At 46.9% G+C, this 13,883-nt stretch overlaps 1 protein-coding gene across 1 annotated transcript; it reads right to left on the bottom strand.

Moving 5' to 3' along the window:
• Positions 1 to 11,083: 11,083 nt before the first annotated feature.
• On the bottom strand, positions 11,084 to 13,845 carry LOC119733879. Its single transcript, XM_038207243.1, has 3 exons — positions 12,884 to 13,845; positions 12,592 to 12,794; positions 11,084 to 12,390 (listed from the first exon to the last, which is right to left on the bottom strand). The coding sequence occupies exons 1-3, from the start codon at positions 13,843 to 13,845 to the stop codon at positions 11,333 to 11,335; spliced, it is 2,223 nt and encodes a 740-aa protein (XP_038063171.1). The 3' UTR covers positions 11,084 to 11,332.
• Positions 13,846 to 13,883: the final 38 nt, after the last annotated feature.

The following is a 13,883-nucleotide window of genomic DNA, read 5'->3' as shown; positions in this document are numbered from 1 at the left end:
GATTTTTGGTGGTCATTATGTGGCTCTCACAAATTAAACGCTCCGTTACGTTTTTATGCGCTACCCACTGCACTTGTCCTATCTCTGTTTGATTCTTGCCAAGTCTATATTTTTTTTCCTCAAAGAAGTATTTTCTAAGACGTCATTTTCATTTTTTTTTATCAACTGAAACGTGTCAAGAAAGTGTCATTGTGTGGCCAGGAAGATTTTCTTGAGGTCGCTAAAAACTGCTTTTAATATGGCTCATATGAACAGCAGACGACTTTATTCTAAAATTCATCAAATGTAAGTGAAAACAACCCCTACAAATGTTCGAAACAACCCTGATTAACAAATCAAGGGCATTTCCTCTTTTTGATGACTTCTTGCCATTGCATGGCCTGCGTCAAAAGAGGGCGCCCTATTTTGGTTATTCTGTGGCTCGGGAGGGAAACAAAAATCCATCCTCTTTCAGGGATTGCATATTTCGTTTAATTAATGAAAACGATGACTTTTCATGTTTGTATTATTGTAGACTCAATCCAATTTGTATGGTTGCTCACTTCAATCTTTATTTTCCTGCACAAACAATTCAGTGTACAGGTATATGGGCACCAGTGGGCACGGAGATGAGTTATTAGCAGTATAGTTTACTGGATGATCTGCTTACACTGGATACACTGGATGATCGGGATACAGTTGTACAGCCAAGACAGTTGAACAGCAGTTGTACAAACAGTAAAACACCCTCCCGATAACACCTCGAACAGCTTCGGTGATTATCCCTCCCTTTTAATGTGAGCTTTAATTAGAAAGGGAAATGGAGAATAAACAATGAGGTAATCAGGAGTAATTGCCATAATTATCATCCCTAAATTAGCCTATCAGTAAGGTGAAACAACACACATATACAAATGAGAACCAGGTAATAACGGCGATCAGATGAGTCCATGTTCCTACAATAACTTGTATAATAACAGATTGTATCAAAACATGCAGGAAAGCCCATCAAAAAGACCCAATATTTACCCAATAAGTACATTTATGCCCCCAAATCTATATCCCTCAGTCAAATAACAATTTACGGAATAATCACTTACCCAACCGAGTATCTCTGAACCCCTATTTGTGTATGAAAATGCTGGTTTTGAACCCTGAAAATCACTTTTAGCGGTGGAGTCAGCCGCGCGGTCACGGCAGAAAGTGCGCCCTCAAGCGAATGCAAGAAACTGAAGCGCGCCCTCAAGCAAGGCATGCAGCGCAGCTGCAACAATTATATCGATTTCATTTCATGTTTGTATTATATTGATTTTTAAAGTGGAATGTGGGACAACATATTTTTTAGATAATATATAGACACTTCATGGTTTTTAATTTTCACCCATTAAATTTTATAAAGGACCAAATTCACAATGCCCCATAACAGCCAAATGGAATTATACCGGTGCTGACCACTAAGCAATTGGACGTTTTACCTCGATAATAATATTTTTGGGGTATAAAGACTCGAATGAATAAAAAAAGGACCTGAATTTTAGAAATACGTGGAGAAATCAAAAGAACGTCATTTCCATGGAATGACCATCGAGTGACCATTGCCTGAAATCTGCCCAGAACCCGACAGGCCATGGGCTTAGGATGAAATGGACGGCAAACGATGTTATTGAACAATTAAACGATGTACTTACACAAGGTTGTCAAAAACGAAATTGACATGGTTCATTTAAATGACCCCTACTGACCACTAGGTGACCACTGACCAATTGTGTGATTACTATATATAAGGCTTGGTCCAGTGATGTAGGTGACCAACTTTGATATTAATTGCACTAAGATCGTGAGAGAAAAGGCATTTTGTAAATTTGAAGAAAATGACCCCTACTGACCATTAGGTGACCACTGGCCAAATTCTGCGCACATACTACATGAGGCTTGGTCCACAGATGAATCTGACCAGGTTTGACCTTCATTGGACGAAGACTGTTGGAGAAGCATTTTTTGTAAATTTGAAGAAAATGACCGCTACTGACCATTAGGTGACCATTGGCGAAAATCTGTGTAAACTTCATGAGGCTTGCATGGTCCACCGACATACATAACCGACCAAGTTTGCCTACCTCTATATGACTGGACATTAGTTAGATAAAGACCGTCGCATGTGGGACATTGGCGTAGCCACCCCCCCCGAAACTTTGCGCCCCCAGTCGCCCCCCCCCCCCCCCCCCCCCCACTGAGATTATGAGTTTCTAAAAAAAAATCTTTGAACTAAATAACACCCCCCTCCCCAGCGCTGCCCAGTGAAAAATGTTTCAGAAGCATGCTTCATAATTACTTACCATTAGGGTGACCATACACTGGCCAAATTCTGCACAATCACGAGGTTTCATTCCTAATCCCACACAGATGCATAAGCCCTTCAGGTGACCACTGACCGTTAGTCAACTTTATCCTTGGCGGGGATTGGTTTGACATTTAAAAGCTTTTAAAAATCATTCGGATCAAATAAGGGCATGTTTTAAAACAAACTTAACTGATTTCAAGGAAAAACAATGATGCTGTACATCAATTTGAGCGCACTTTTTGAACAGGTAATATTTGCACGTGAATTTCAAACTGGACTCAAAATAAGGATTTGTACCCACTCGTGCACAACGAAGGACGTGAGAAACATGGCAACCTTTTCCTCCTCGAAAGACTTAAATTTTATGGTTCTTACATTTTGATTTTCCTTGGAATCGGTTAAAAAATAATGGCCGTACGAATTTCCTTCAAGCAAGTCAAGGACAACAACTTGAAGAACAAGCAAGGAATCCCTAAATAACTACGGAAGTGTGTTTTAATACAGAAAATGAAAGAAATTGGAGCAATTTATAACACATTTGTATAAGGCCAAAGTCAAGAAAACCACAATGAAAGCATATTAATTCACATCAAAAGTATAATGTCGGCGTACAGCAGTTATTGCCTTTTGGGGGATTAATACATTCAAGATTCAAGAAAGCATTTACAGGAATGGCTACACTATGTGAAGGTACAATAAGCTGAAGCTTTGTAAGACAAACGTTGTTATTAAGTTAGCAATGATCACAAAACAAACTTGAACGCAAGGCGCCGCCAGTGCGCACGCGTACTTTCCATGCAAGATATTCATGTTAATTAGGCTCATGATTAGGCTGCATTGTTTTTGGATACCATGCAAATGCACTTAACATTACGCGTCGTTAATGCAACGTACCAACGCGTGACGCCGCATGCACACGTACTTTGCATATGTATACTTGTTAATTAGTTTCAATTGTTTTTAGATACCATGCAAATGCACTGGACCCACGCTACGCCTGCGCACTTCGGACCAATGTTCCCGCCCGCGTCGCCGTCCTAGCCTTAAAAATCAAATTTATCGAAGCGACCGTGGAGATTTTTGCAGGTTTTTCTTCGTCTCTTGGTAAGTACTGTATGGTTTATAACTGCATCCACACACAAGGTCATTTGTGTTTAATAAATTCATTTGGGGAAGCAAGACTGAGAGCGAAAAATAAGTATCTTGGTCGGACTTAGGCCTAGGCCTAGCCTGGGCCGATTTCTCAGTCGGTAGTTTTGGCCTACACGGCTACGTTGGAATAATACCTACAAAAGTTCACTCATTTTTGCCAAGGTCCTAATCCTGTCCTCAAGTAGTCCTTCATGTCAAACGTAGAGATCTAAAAACTTCAAACAAAATAGAGAAAAAAAAACCAGTTGAAATCCACAATAATGCAACAGAGGAATAACGTAGCAAGAGTAAATTATAAAGCCAACATGGCCAAGCCCAAGGCAGACAACAAAACACAAAGTTCATGAAGTTCAGTTTAACGATGACATTAACAACATGTTTAAGCTTACTAGTAGAAAGCAAGTTCCATTCACAATACATTCAGTATTTAGCATCCATGAATAAACGATTGACAGTTTTTTTTTTTAATGTAGCAGTGAATGTAAAGTTTGAGCTTTAGGCCTAGGCCTGGACCTAGTGGGAATAGGTTCTTTGTAACCTCAAATTAGGCCCTAGGCCTATAGGCCCTGCTTTACTGAAGATAAAACTTTTAGGCCTACTGTGTTTTCCTTTCACAGGATTTAGAAGAAACCAGGCCTTAATCCTCCAGTATGATAACCCTTCAACGGAATCGAAACGTAAGTCTAATAAGTTATAGCCTAGGGCGGCCTAGTTACACAGTTGCTTTGCTTAATGTTATAAACAATCAACATTATATAGGCTAACTTATGAGAGCATGGCTGCGAAACATTCATTAATAATTGGACTTAGAAAATCTTAGACTTTGTCACTGCCAGTGTAAAAGGAAAGATCAGGCAAAGCTGAGAGAATGCTTCTGCAACGCTGGTCGGCTGACTATCCTATATCATTTGAAATTGATACGAAAATTCCACTTTTCTTGAAAATGTCAGCACACATGGTTCCATGATTTTACTAGTAACAAGTATGCCTACTAGTACTAGTGGTAGCCTTTTGCAAAGGCCATCAAGCCTTCAACCAGCATAATATTAGACGGAGCGGCAAAGCTGCGAAGCAACTGGAGCAGAGACCACTTCCAACTTGTCAGGGATTTTTTAGTTTTTGTTTCTTTTTCGATTTCAGCCACCCGAAAATCAAAGCAAATCCAAGCAGTCCAAGGCCTCATGGCCTCTCCACTCATACGCACTGATTGGTCTTTGTTCCGTACCTTGCTTGAAAAGCTATGACTTTACAGGCTGCTTTACATCAGCCGTCCTTTAAGAGCTTTTATTTCTTTCTTAGGCATCTTGGTATTTCAAGAAAATACAAGGGTGTGATGAAACCGAGAGCGATGATGAGGTGAGTCATTTCATTGTGTATGTCTGTAGACTCAGTCGACTTTCATTAATAAAAACTTGGGGACCTAATGAAATTGGCACGCATCCTAACACAAAATCAGAATTTTGTGTTAAGACACGTGCCAATCTCATAATACTGTGCACATTAATGCAGTCAGGACTTTATTTGCAATATAAGGAATTTATATCAGCAGTACGTGTTGCATTCATGAGAGTTGATTGTAATGTTATTATTCCGCTTCATATGCAAGCAATGTTTTAATATAATTCAAATGGCACTATTGATATTGCAGATGTCAGGTGATGTCGACCCTGATGAGGACTGGCTTCCTCAGGACAAGCCAGTAAGTCAAGTTCATTTCGATTTTATACCTATTTACATTTATTTGGCGTTTTATTTTACCACGGTAGCCCCATCAGTTATCTAAGAAGTGTTCTCCCTAGGGGCTCTGTCGTATTTGTCGTTAGCCTTAATGCTGCTGCAGCTGCACATGCATGTCCATAAATACCACAGACTGATTCAGGGAGTGAAATCCAACTTAGTCTTTTGACCAAAGTCTGCATTAATGAGAGTCGATTGCTATGTTGGCGATTGCTCCATGTTCTGACTAGTCTAGGGGCTAGACGCTGTTCTTGTTTGCTACGCCGATAACCAGGCCACCGCGATAACCGGCCACCGCGAGAGGGCGCTATCACGACCAACCAATATCACCCACGAACATGTCAGAACAACCTCTAGGGCACCTGCTATTGGTTGTGTAATGCGCGCGCATCTGTTTTGCCTAATGTATGTAGCGCGTATTATATATGTTGCATAATTACCCGAAATATATGCATATTCATAGTCTGATCCCCTGACGTACCATATCGCGCGGTATATATCCCGCGGATTGAATCATGATGTACAATATGTGTATACATGTTATGGTGCATGTGTACGTGTGTGCGTGTGTGCCATTTCTCCGTCGTATTTTACGAACCAAACAGCGCGAGCGTACTGCAATGCTACCCCAGGCGGGCCCGGTGCTGTACACGGCCAGCTGGCAACCCGCGGCTTGGCCGACAGCAGACAATTATCCACTGTATATGTCCGAAACTTCCAGCCAGTAGTAAAGCGAGCTACCAGACTATTTTATGGTAGATCTGTTTCGTGTGTGCGCGTGCGTGAAGAGGAAATTACATACACAATTGGCGCACGCGCACTATAGTTTCCCCCATTTTTCGGGGGGAAATTTAAGCAAGTACCCTAGACGTTGTTCTGACAGGTTCGTGGGTGATATTGGTTGGTCGTGATAGCGCCCTCTCACGGTGGCTGGTTATCGCATGGCGAGTTATCGGCGTAGCAAACAAGAACAGTGTCTAGCCCCTAGACTATGTTCCGACACCCCTATGTTCGACAACCTCGGTTAGGGTTGGGGTTAGGGTTAGGGATAGGAATATGAGCAATCGGAACATAGGTGTGTCGGAACCTAGGTGTGTAACCATGATACTTTTTTCCACCATATGCAATCACTTGATTTATGAACTTAAAATACCTTTGCCTTGTGCCAATTGATAATGTCTTTTTTCAATTTCAAATAAACAGATGTCAAGTGATGACGATGACGAGGTGGCAGCCGAGGCAGATGAGATGGATTCTGAGGATGATCTTGAGGTGGCAGCCGAGGCGGATGAAATGGATTTCGAGGAGGAGGAATCTGAGGTGGATGCGGAGGGGGATGAGATGGCTGATGGGGACGAGGTCGATGGCGAGTTGAATGCATATGAGGTCGATGGCGAGTTTGATAAGGGGGATGAGTTGGATGAGGTGGGGAATGGCAATAAGGCGTTTTTTTTGGTATGTTTGCATGTTATACGTGCATTATGTAGGTTTTTTTTTTTTTTTTTTGGTGCAGTTTTACTGTACATACAACAACCACCAAATGTATACAATTCAACTTTTTCAATAAGATCAACGTGTTGTGTCCAACGCGGGGGGTCCACCGCTCCAACGCCCACTGCATCTGAAGAGACTCTCATACAAAGTCATAGACACAACACACAGAGACGTCTGGGTACCAGACCAAACTTTTTTTATTAACTATTCGATCCACAACATTGTCAAAGAACACCAACACTGAACCAATAAATATAACAACAAAACCAACGTGCCAACGCGCTTGAGAATGTAAAACTAACCGCGTTGGTCGTACCATATGTACACGGGCAATGGGGGACGAGTTGGCAAACCAACGCGGCTAATACACAGATAAAATTAAGCCGTGTTGGTCCCATTCTAAATATAGCCTTACGAGGACAACACCTCTTCCTGCCCGCCATGCTTCTCTAACAGGCGCAACACTTTAGACTTTAAACCAGCGGCGTCGCCTTGGCAACGCGAGAGATCAAGCATTAAACTGTCTAGCATACGAGATAAATAGTCAAACTCTCCCGCTCCGCCGTCCGGGACCACGTCATCCTCTACCACATGAAGTTCGGTGTGACATCCGGGGGGAACGATGCTTCTCCCCCCGACTGAAAGCTCCCAGCTCCCCTGTCCTGTATACGTTCTGGCCGCCTAACTGCTCCTCCGCCGTCGGAACCGTACCCGTCATCGGCCTTGGTGCGCTTCTGCTGGTCGGATCGGCGGTTCGCTTGAACCCAAATTGGGGTGCCATCCAGTTGCCCATGTTCGTTCCGTGGGGCACGGTATCGATCTCGCAAAAGTACGTTACTTGCACCTTGCACACCAGCGGGATGGGATTGTCGTTGGCGTCCAGGTACACGGGCAGTTTTACCAACACTTCGGGAGAACCCTTCATCTCGGGTCCAGTCAAGGTCTGCATATTCTTGCCCCCATAGATTTGTAGATTCAGTGTCTCCTTGGCCGAGTCCGTCGGTTTCACATACAGCATCGGCGCGTGGGCGCGCCCCGGGATCCATCGTGTATGTAGCTTGTAGTTGGGCAGGAACTCGGAGTGATTACCGTACGGGTCGAGGTTCGTGAAGGTTCTGTGAGACACCTCGTCAATGTTCACGCTTTTAAGGGCTCTCTCGCGGTCCAAAAAACTCTTCGGGATCTGAGTCGGCCAGAACCCAGGGTTGGTGTTGGTCCACGTGTGGACGAGGGGCTGGCCAACGCTCTGGTTCCAATACTTCTGGTTCCCACGGCGCAAATTCACCAACGCCCACCTCTCCATCGCCGTCAGAGTCGTAGCATCCAGAGACCGGGTCGTATGCTCGTGCATGTAATTCTGGACATAGCTCGTAACGTCCTTTTTTACTATCGGTAGTTTCATCGACTGCCTCTGCAGGAGCTCGCTCGCCTGGAAGTTCAGGTTGGGCTGCTGGTCGTCGGACGGCACGGCGCGGTGGTTGGCGCCGAAGTAATCCTCGCCGTCCTTGAACACCTCGTAGTGGTTGAGATGGGTGAGGAAATTGGTCTTTAAAGTGACGACGCCCCCTACGGTGGCTGCTTCGTCTATCAAAGGCACGAAATCGCCCATGCGAAAACCTTGTTTGTGGATCCTCCACGCCCCATACATCATGTTGAGTAGACCAAAATCGTGGGGAGTCATAGAGGCCCTGATGTAATGGTACGGTATACTCGTCATGCCATGGTTGAGCAGCCATTTTGAGCCCTCGAGTTTGATTCCCTCGTTTTGAGATACTTCAATATAGTGCGTAAAAGTCTTGGAGTAGCTATGACGTCCAGGAACACCTTCCAAGCTATCACATTTGTCGTGATGTATAGCGTTCTCAGAAACGCCACCTTGTCTATCCGCTTCGGTCGGGGTAGTCGTCATAGGGCCGGGCAAAACGTGCGATCCAACTCCACCACCGGGTAACTTGGGCTGTTTAGCGGGGGTATCGGGGGGAGTCTCGGGTACACCGGGACGTTTAGGTGCTCGTGCAGGTTCTTCCGGTGCGGGTTCTTCTTCGTCCTCAGACTGAAGTTCAGGTAAGTCCTCGGGTCCTTCCTCTGGGGGAGGAAGCTTGGGATCGGTCTCCAGTAACTGAGGAGGAGGGTTCGGTTCGATCCTTCCGGCTCGGAGTCTGGAGGCGGTACTGGCTCAGGGTCTTCAGGTGCCGGCAATATATCAGGTTCTTCATCGGGATCAGGACAATCGCGGCCTTCACACACACCTTCATCGAGGGCAGGCGGAGCATCGTCGGGGATTTCATCAAACAGATCGTAATCACCAGGCGTTTCGGTAAACCGGGTATCGAGGCGTTGAAAGTCGGGCGTATTCGAATCGGTAGCACGGCCCCACAGGTCACTCAAGGTCATCAACTGCTGGGTACGGGCTTAGCACGCCAATTCAACAACCCCTGATCGTCGTGCCAATAAGCATAGGTGTATCCGGTAGTGGTAGACCGCTTTGACTTCGGCTCCCGGTTGCCACAAGTTATACGTGGATTCGTAGTAGGGACGGATGAGACTGCACTGGTAGTCATTCAGCATACCACACAAAAAATAACGGTAGGGAATGTTACGATCAGCTAGGGTAGGTAAGTACAGACTGGTCAACTCCACCTTTTCTGTCTCCGGATCCCCGGGTGTCAAATCCTTGTACCAGTCACGCTTTCCGGACGGTCGAGCCACACTGCCTTGATCCACATCGTCAAAATGGGGATCCGTGATGAAGCCGGCAAACGCTTCACTCATACGAGCACCGGCCAATCCTTTGAAAGGAAGCGCACTGGGAAAATCAATCTGGTCAGCATGGTCAGTGACAGTAGGACGGCCGAGACGACGCATGGCTTCGTCTGGTTCCATCCACACAAACGCCAGACCCTGGCCTTCAGTATCCAAACGATCATCACCAATATGCTGAGCACCTCCACGGATCCGATAGTCAAAATGCAACTGGAACAGTTTACGCCCATAAGTAGAGTAAAACCAGTACGAAGGAGGAAGTTGATCATACGCTTCGTTGCTAGGTAGATACTTCGCCTGGGGGTTGGTATTGACACTGATAGACACGTGCCACTGATCTTGCTGGGTAGGGTCGACCACTTCGGTACCGTAGATATCCACAGTACGTTCCCTAGACTTGCCAACATCCCTAACAAACCAATGGGTATCCAAGGCAACCGCTAACGGATTACTACGGGGTTCTTTCAGCAACACATTCATCAAGTTCATCGCCTGTCCATTTAACACACGGGGATTGGCGGTGCCCGGTTCTTGATACAAATCAGAAATGGGAATATTCCAGGCATCTTTCGTAACATTCTGGCTAGCAGACGCAAGCACACGACGGGTAGATTCAAAATGGTAGTTTCCTCCGGCATTGGGGCGGAACACGTAGTCACTCAAAGCTGCAGGGAAAGCATTATCGAACCAGATCTTTGACTGAAAGATAGTTTTGATAGCAAAGGCGGAGATTCCGGGGGTGACGTACAGGTAGAGATATCGTTATCGGCATACATGTGGTCGTGGATCTGGCAGAGTCGGTCGAGATGGTTGATGGGTTTGCGGTTATAATCGTGGGTACCCGGTCCGCAGTAGTTATATCCCCACAAGTGGGCGGCAAAGGGTACGAACGGTTTGGAACATTCTCCGGTGCCGCAAAACACGGGACCAACATGTGCAAGACCCCACGGATCCTCTCCCAGACGTTCGTAGGGATTATCCCAAGGAAACCCCGCCGTTCACTCGGCATCACGATGCTGATCTTGCCACTCTCGCGTTAACAGACGTACCCATTCAAGGCGATGGAAGAGTTGTTGATCACTGCAGTCTTTCTTATAGTCAATCTTAATGGGGCAGGGGGAATCAAGAAGAGCTTCGGCGAGGTTGCTTTGATCCTGCTCGTTCAAGTCTTTTGGTTCGAAGTTCAACCGGGCTAGCTGGTCGAGAGGCGAGTCGTCGGAGTTGCTCGGATAATTCTCGGGTCTGCCCCGCGGTCTCGAAGGCGGCATCACCAATAGCACACACAGTCGTCAGGAGCCGACAGTAGGTCAGGTCGCACCGACGGCTACGGGAATACTGAACGTAGCACGGAATACTCATGATTAATATAGTCACAGCACAGCAAATTACGATGGTCCAGAAGAACGCTCACCAGCACTCCCAACCCACTTGGCACGGCCACGCCTCGGTAGACATTTAGCTTTCATACGCCGGAGGTCGGTCAGGATAAGTTGAACGAAGTTTATAGCTGACCGCAAACACAATATATACAAATCGACAAGCTTCATACAGAATGTAATTCAATTGCACAAGAGAGCAAAGGACCAGCACGTCCTTCCACTCTGACAACATGGTCTCAAATGCAGTAAAGCCTCAGTGTCATTGACTCTTCATTGGCTTTTGCATAAGAGATTTTTTTTTTTTTTTTTTTTTAACACAACACAACACAACTTTTATTTATTTACAATTCATTTATTTACAATTCATTTATTTACAGTTATACAATTATAATTGGTCACTGCCCTAACTAAAACAGGTTTGTTTTACTTTACTTCCCTTTAAAAAACAACTTTAAACCTCAGGTTAACTGTGGGCCGCAGTACTAATTTACAGTTCAATGTGGTCGCGGAACTCGGTGTGGAGGCTGTCGGGTGAGGTGTTGTTCAACACTCTGCACGCTTCGGTGAGGAGATCATACGTGCGGGAATCATTCCCACGCTTACGGCGCTCGTTGTCTCGAAGGGTAGCCATGGCAGAGGTGGACGGAAGATTGTCGGGGGTCAGGCTGGAGGCTAAGTCGGCGGCTTCGCTGGCGGCACACAACCGGTCCAACTCCAACTTGTCAGCTCGCTCAGAGAGAGTGGTCACTCGGCTACCGTCACCACCAGACGAACCATCGGAGAACAGATCAGATGAGTCGGGAGACGGGGCAGAGAAGTCGGACACGGGACGGTCAAGGGTGCGGTCTTCAATGGCTTCATTACAGGAGTTGTTGTAGGTGGCCAAGTCACGAGGAAAGGCGCATCGTTGACCGCAGGGGATGTCAGATGAAGAGCTAGATGAACACAAGTCGATCACGCTGCCAGGGGTGTAAGTACAAGGCAGAGTGGTGGGTACAAGGACAGGTTTAATGTCTTGCGGGGTCGGAGACAAAGCCGGCTCGGACTCGTCGCTGCTCCACCTCTGCTCCGTCATGTTGAACCGCGCCTGCGGCAAGATTAGTGGGGGTACTCGGCCAGGTTTGCGGGACGTAGGGGTTCTCGGTACGGCGTCGGTCAACTCGCTTGATGGCGATTGGCTTAGAACGCTTGGGGGGCTCTGCAGCCTGGCTAACTCGAGAGGAGAGACGCTGAAACATACCTCTTTAGTTGTCGGCGACCCGCGGGAAGATGACCGCTCGCTGGCTGCTTCATTGTCTATAGGCTCTCTCAGGGCACGCCACACCAGGGGGTGGCAACGGCGGCTGTAGTCGGCGAGGAGGGGGAACGCTCGCAAGTTCTTGTACACAAAGCACCTGTTGCGTACGGCCTCCTGCTCCGATACGGCGAAACGCCACAGGGGGTGATTGGCGGTAGCGAAGACTGGCGTACGTGCAAGAAACGCTTCTGCCTGGTGCTTTACGGGCACCATCGTCTCTTGGCCCTCGAGAACGATCTTGGCCTTCTCTGAAAAAAAACATAAGTACAAACTCACACGTTTCAATGGAGTACGAGTTTTGTACACAAGTCAATGGGGGACGAGTTGGTCAATAGGGTACGAGTTTTGTACACAAGTCAATTGGGGACGAGTTGTAAACCAACGCGGCCAATACACAATGCAATAGATAACCGCGTTGGTGTTACGAGATGGTAAAAGTGGACACTTACCAATGACGCATGCATCCAGGTAGGGCTCATTAAGTACGATCATGCGCTTATCAACGCATTCCTGCCACATGAACACGTAACCGCCACTTCCTTGCGAGATTTCACCGACGTGGACCGCAAGATCCACCAGTGAATTGACGAGCCACGTCTTACCCGCATTGGATTCTCCAATGAGGGCAAGACAGTTTTTCTTGGGGGTAGTCCTGTAAAGAAAAGAAATTTAGTATAAGATGAGTGTTTAGAAAAAAGGGATCGGGAAGTCTTGAGTCCTAGGGTATAACGGTTTACTTACCTGTCCATCACCGCAGTCACGTCGTTGACGAGGAAGTTCAGAAGAATCCCCTGATGGGTGCACCAGCGCGCTACCAAGTAGACAGATTCCTCCACGGTGTGATACTTGGGGGGGGGGGGGTTGTTCTGCTCCCAGGTACTCTCCAACATCTCCATGTCGTTCTCCAAGCAGCCCATTTGCGTCAGAAGACGCGCCTTGGTGAACCTGTCTCTCCAGTTCGCTTGGAAATAGAGTTTCTCGACCCGGGCTTTCACCTGAGGAGACTCATATCTCATCACCCTAGTGACAAAGTCATTAGAAGAACGTGGAGACCACTTGCTCATCAGATCCATGAGGACTTGGAGGTCCGTCTTGGTAGCGTACTCCCCTCCATCCGGATACTTGCCCTTTGGTTCGTCTGCAGTGCCACGCGTCATCATTTTGACGGTCCTCATCTGGTCGATTTCATCCTCGGTCGGGGTGATCCTGAAGATGGGATCGATCTCGCTCCGCTTCTCAGGTAAGTGTTCATAGATGACAGTACGAGGGGGGATGGACAGATACGCAATCATGGCCTTAGGGTCGCGGATTGCGACCCCGTGCATCTCGCAACAGGCGGCCTTGACTCGCTTCAACAGTTGGCGGACGCGCCATGAATCACGCCAGGCACTGGAACTCATCACCACCATATTAAGATGAAGCCCTCTCACCTTGCAGGCTAACCCCCCCCCCCCCTTAGCAGGGTCGTGCTCGTAGATGGCATATTGGAAGTCGCCTAACTCGGCCTTGCACAACTCCAATATGGCAGCCACAGGCACATCAGCATGAGGATTAATCCTCTGGACAATCACACCGGTCTTATGCACGGTGGAAAACTCCAAGGACGGCCGGGCCTTCTTAGCGGGCGGGTGCTTGCCGGTGCCGTGGAGCTCCGCGCTCTGTTTGACGGTAGACAGCCTAGCATTAATCATCGCTTGTGCCATGTCGAGAGCTAATAAAAACACGTCCTATCGGGGTAATC

Source organism: Patiria miniata, unplaced genomic scaffold, assembly GCF_015706575.1.
Source record: "Patiria miniata isolate m_02_andy unplaced genomic scaffold, ASM1570657v1 HiC_scaffold_26, whole genome shotgun sequence".
NCBI lineage: Eukaryota > Metazoa > Echinodermata > Asteroidea > Valvatida > Asterinidae > Patiria > Patiria miniata.
This window is presented reverse-complemented; position numbering and strand designations above follow the sequence as displayed.

Coding starts and splice junctions, on each gene's coding strand:
- LOC119733879 (XM_038207243.1), bottom strand. CDS start 13,845: ATGGCACAAGCGATGATTAATGCTAGGCTGTCTACCGTCAAACAGAGC. Junction 12,795..12,883: donor GTGACTGCGGTGATGGACAG/GTAAGTAAACCG, acceptor TTTTCTTTACAG/GACTACCCCCAAGAAAAACT. Junction 12,391..12,591: donor CCTGGATGCATGCGTCATTG/GTAAGTGTCCAC, acceptor GTTTTTTTTCAG/AGAAGGCCAAGATCGTTCTC.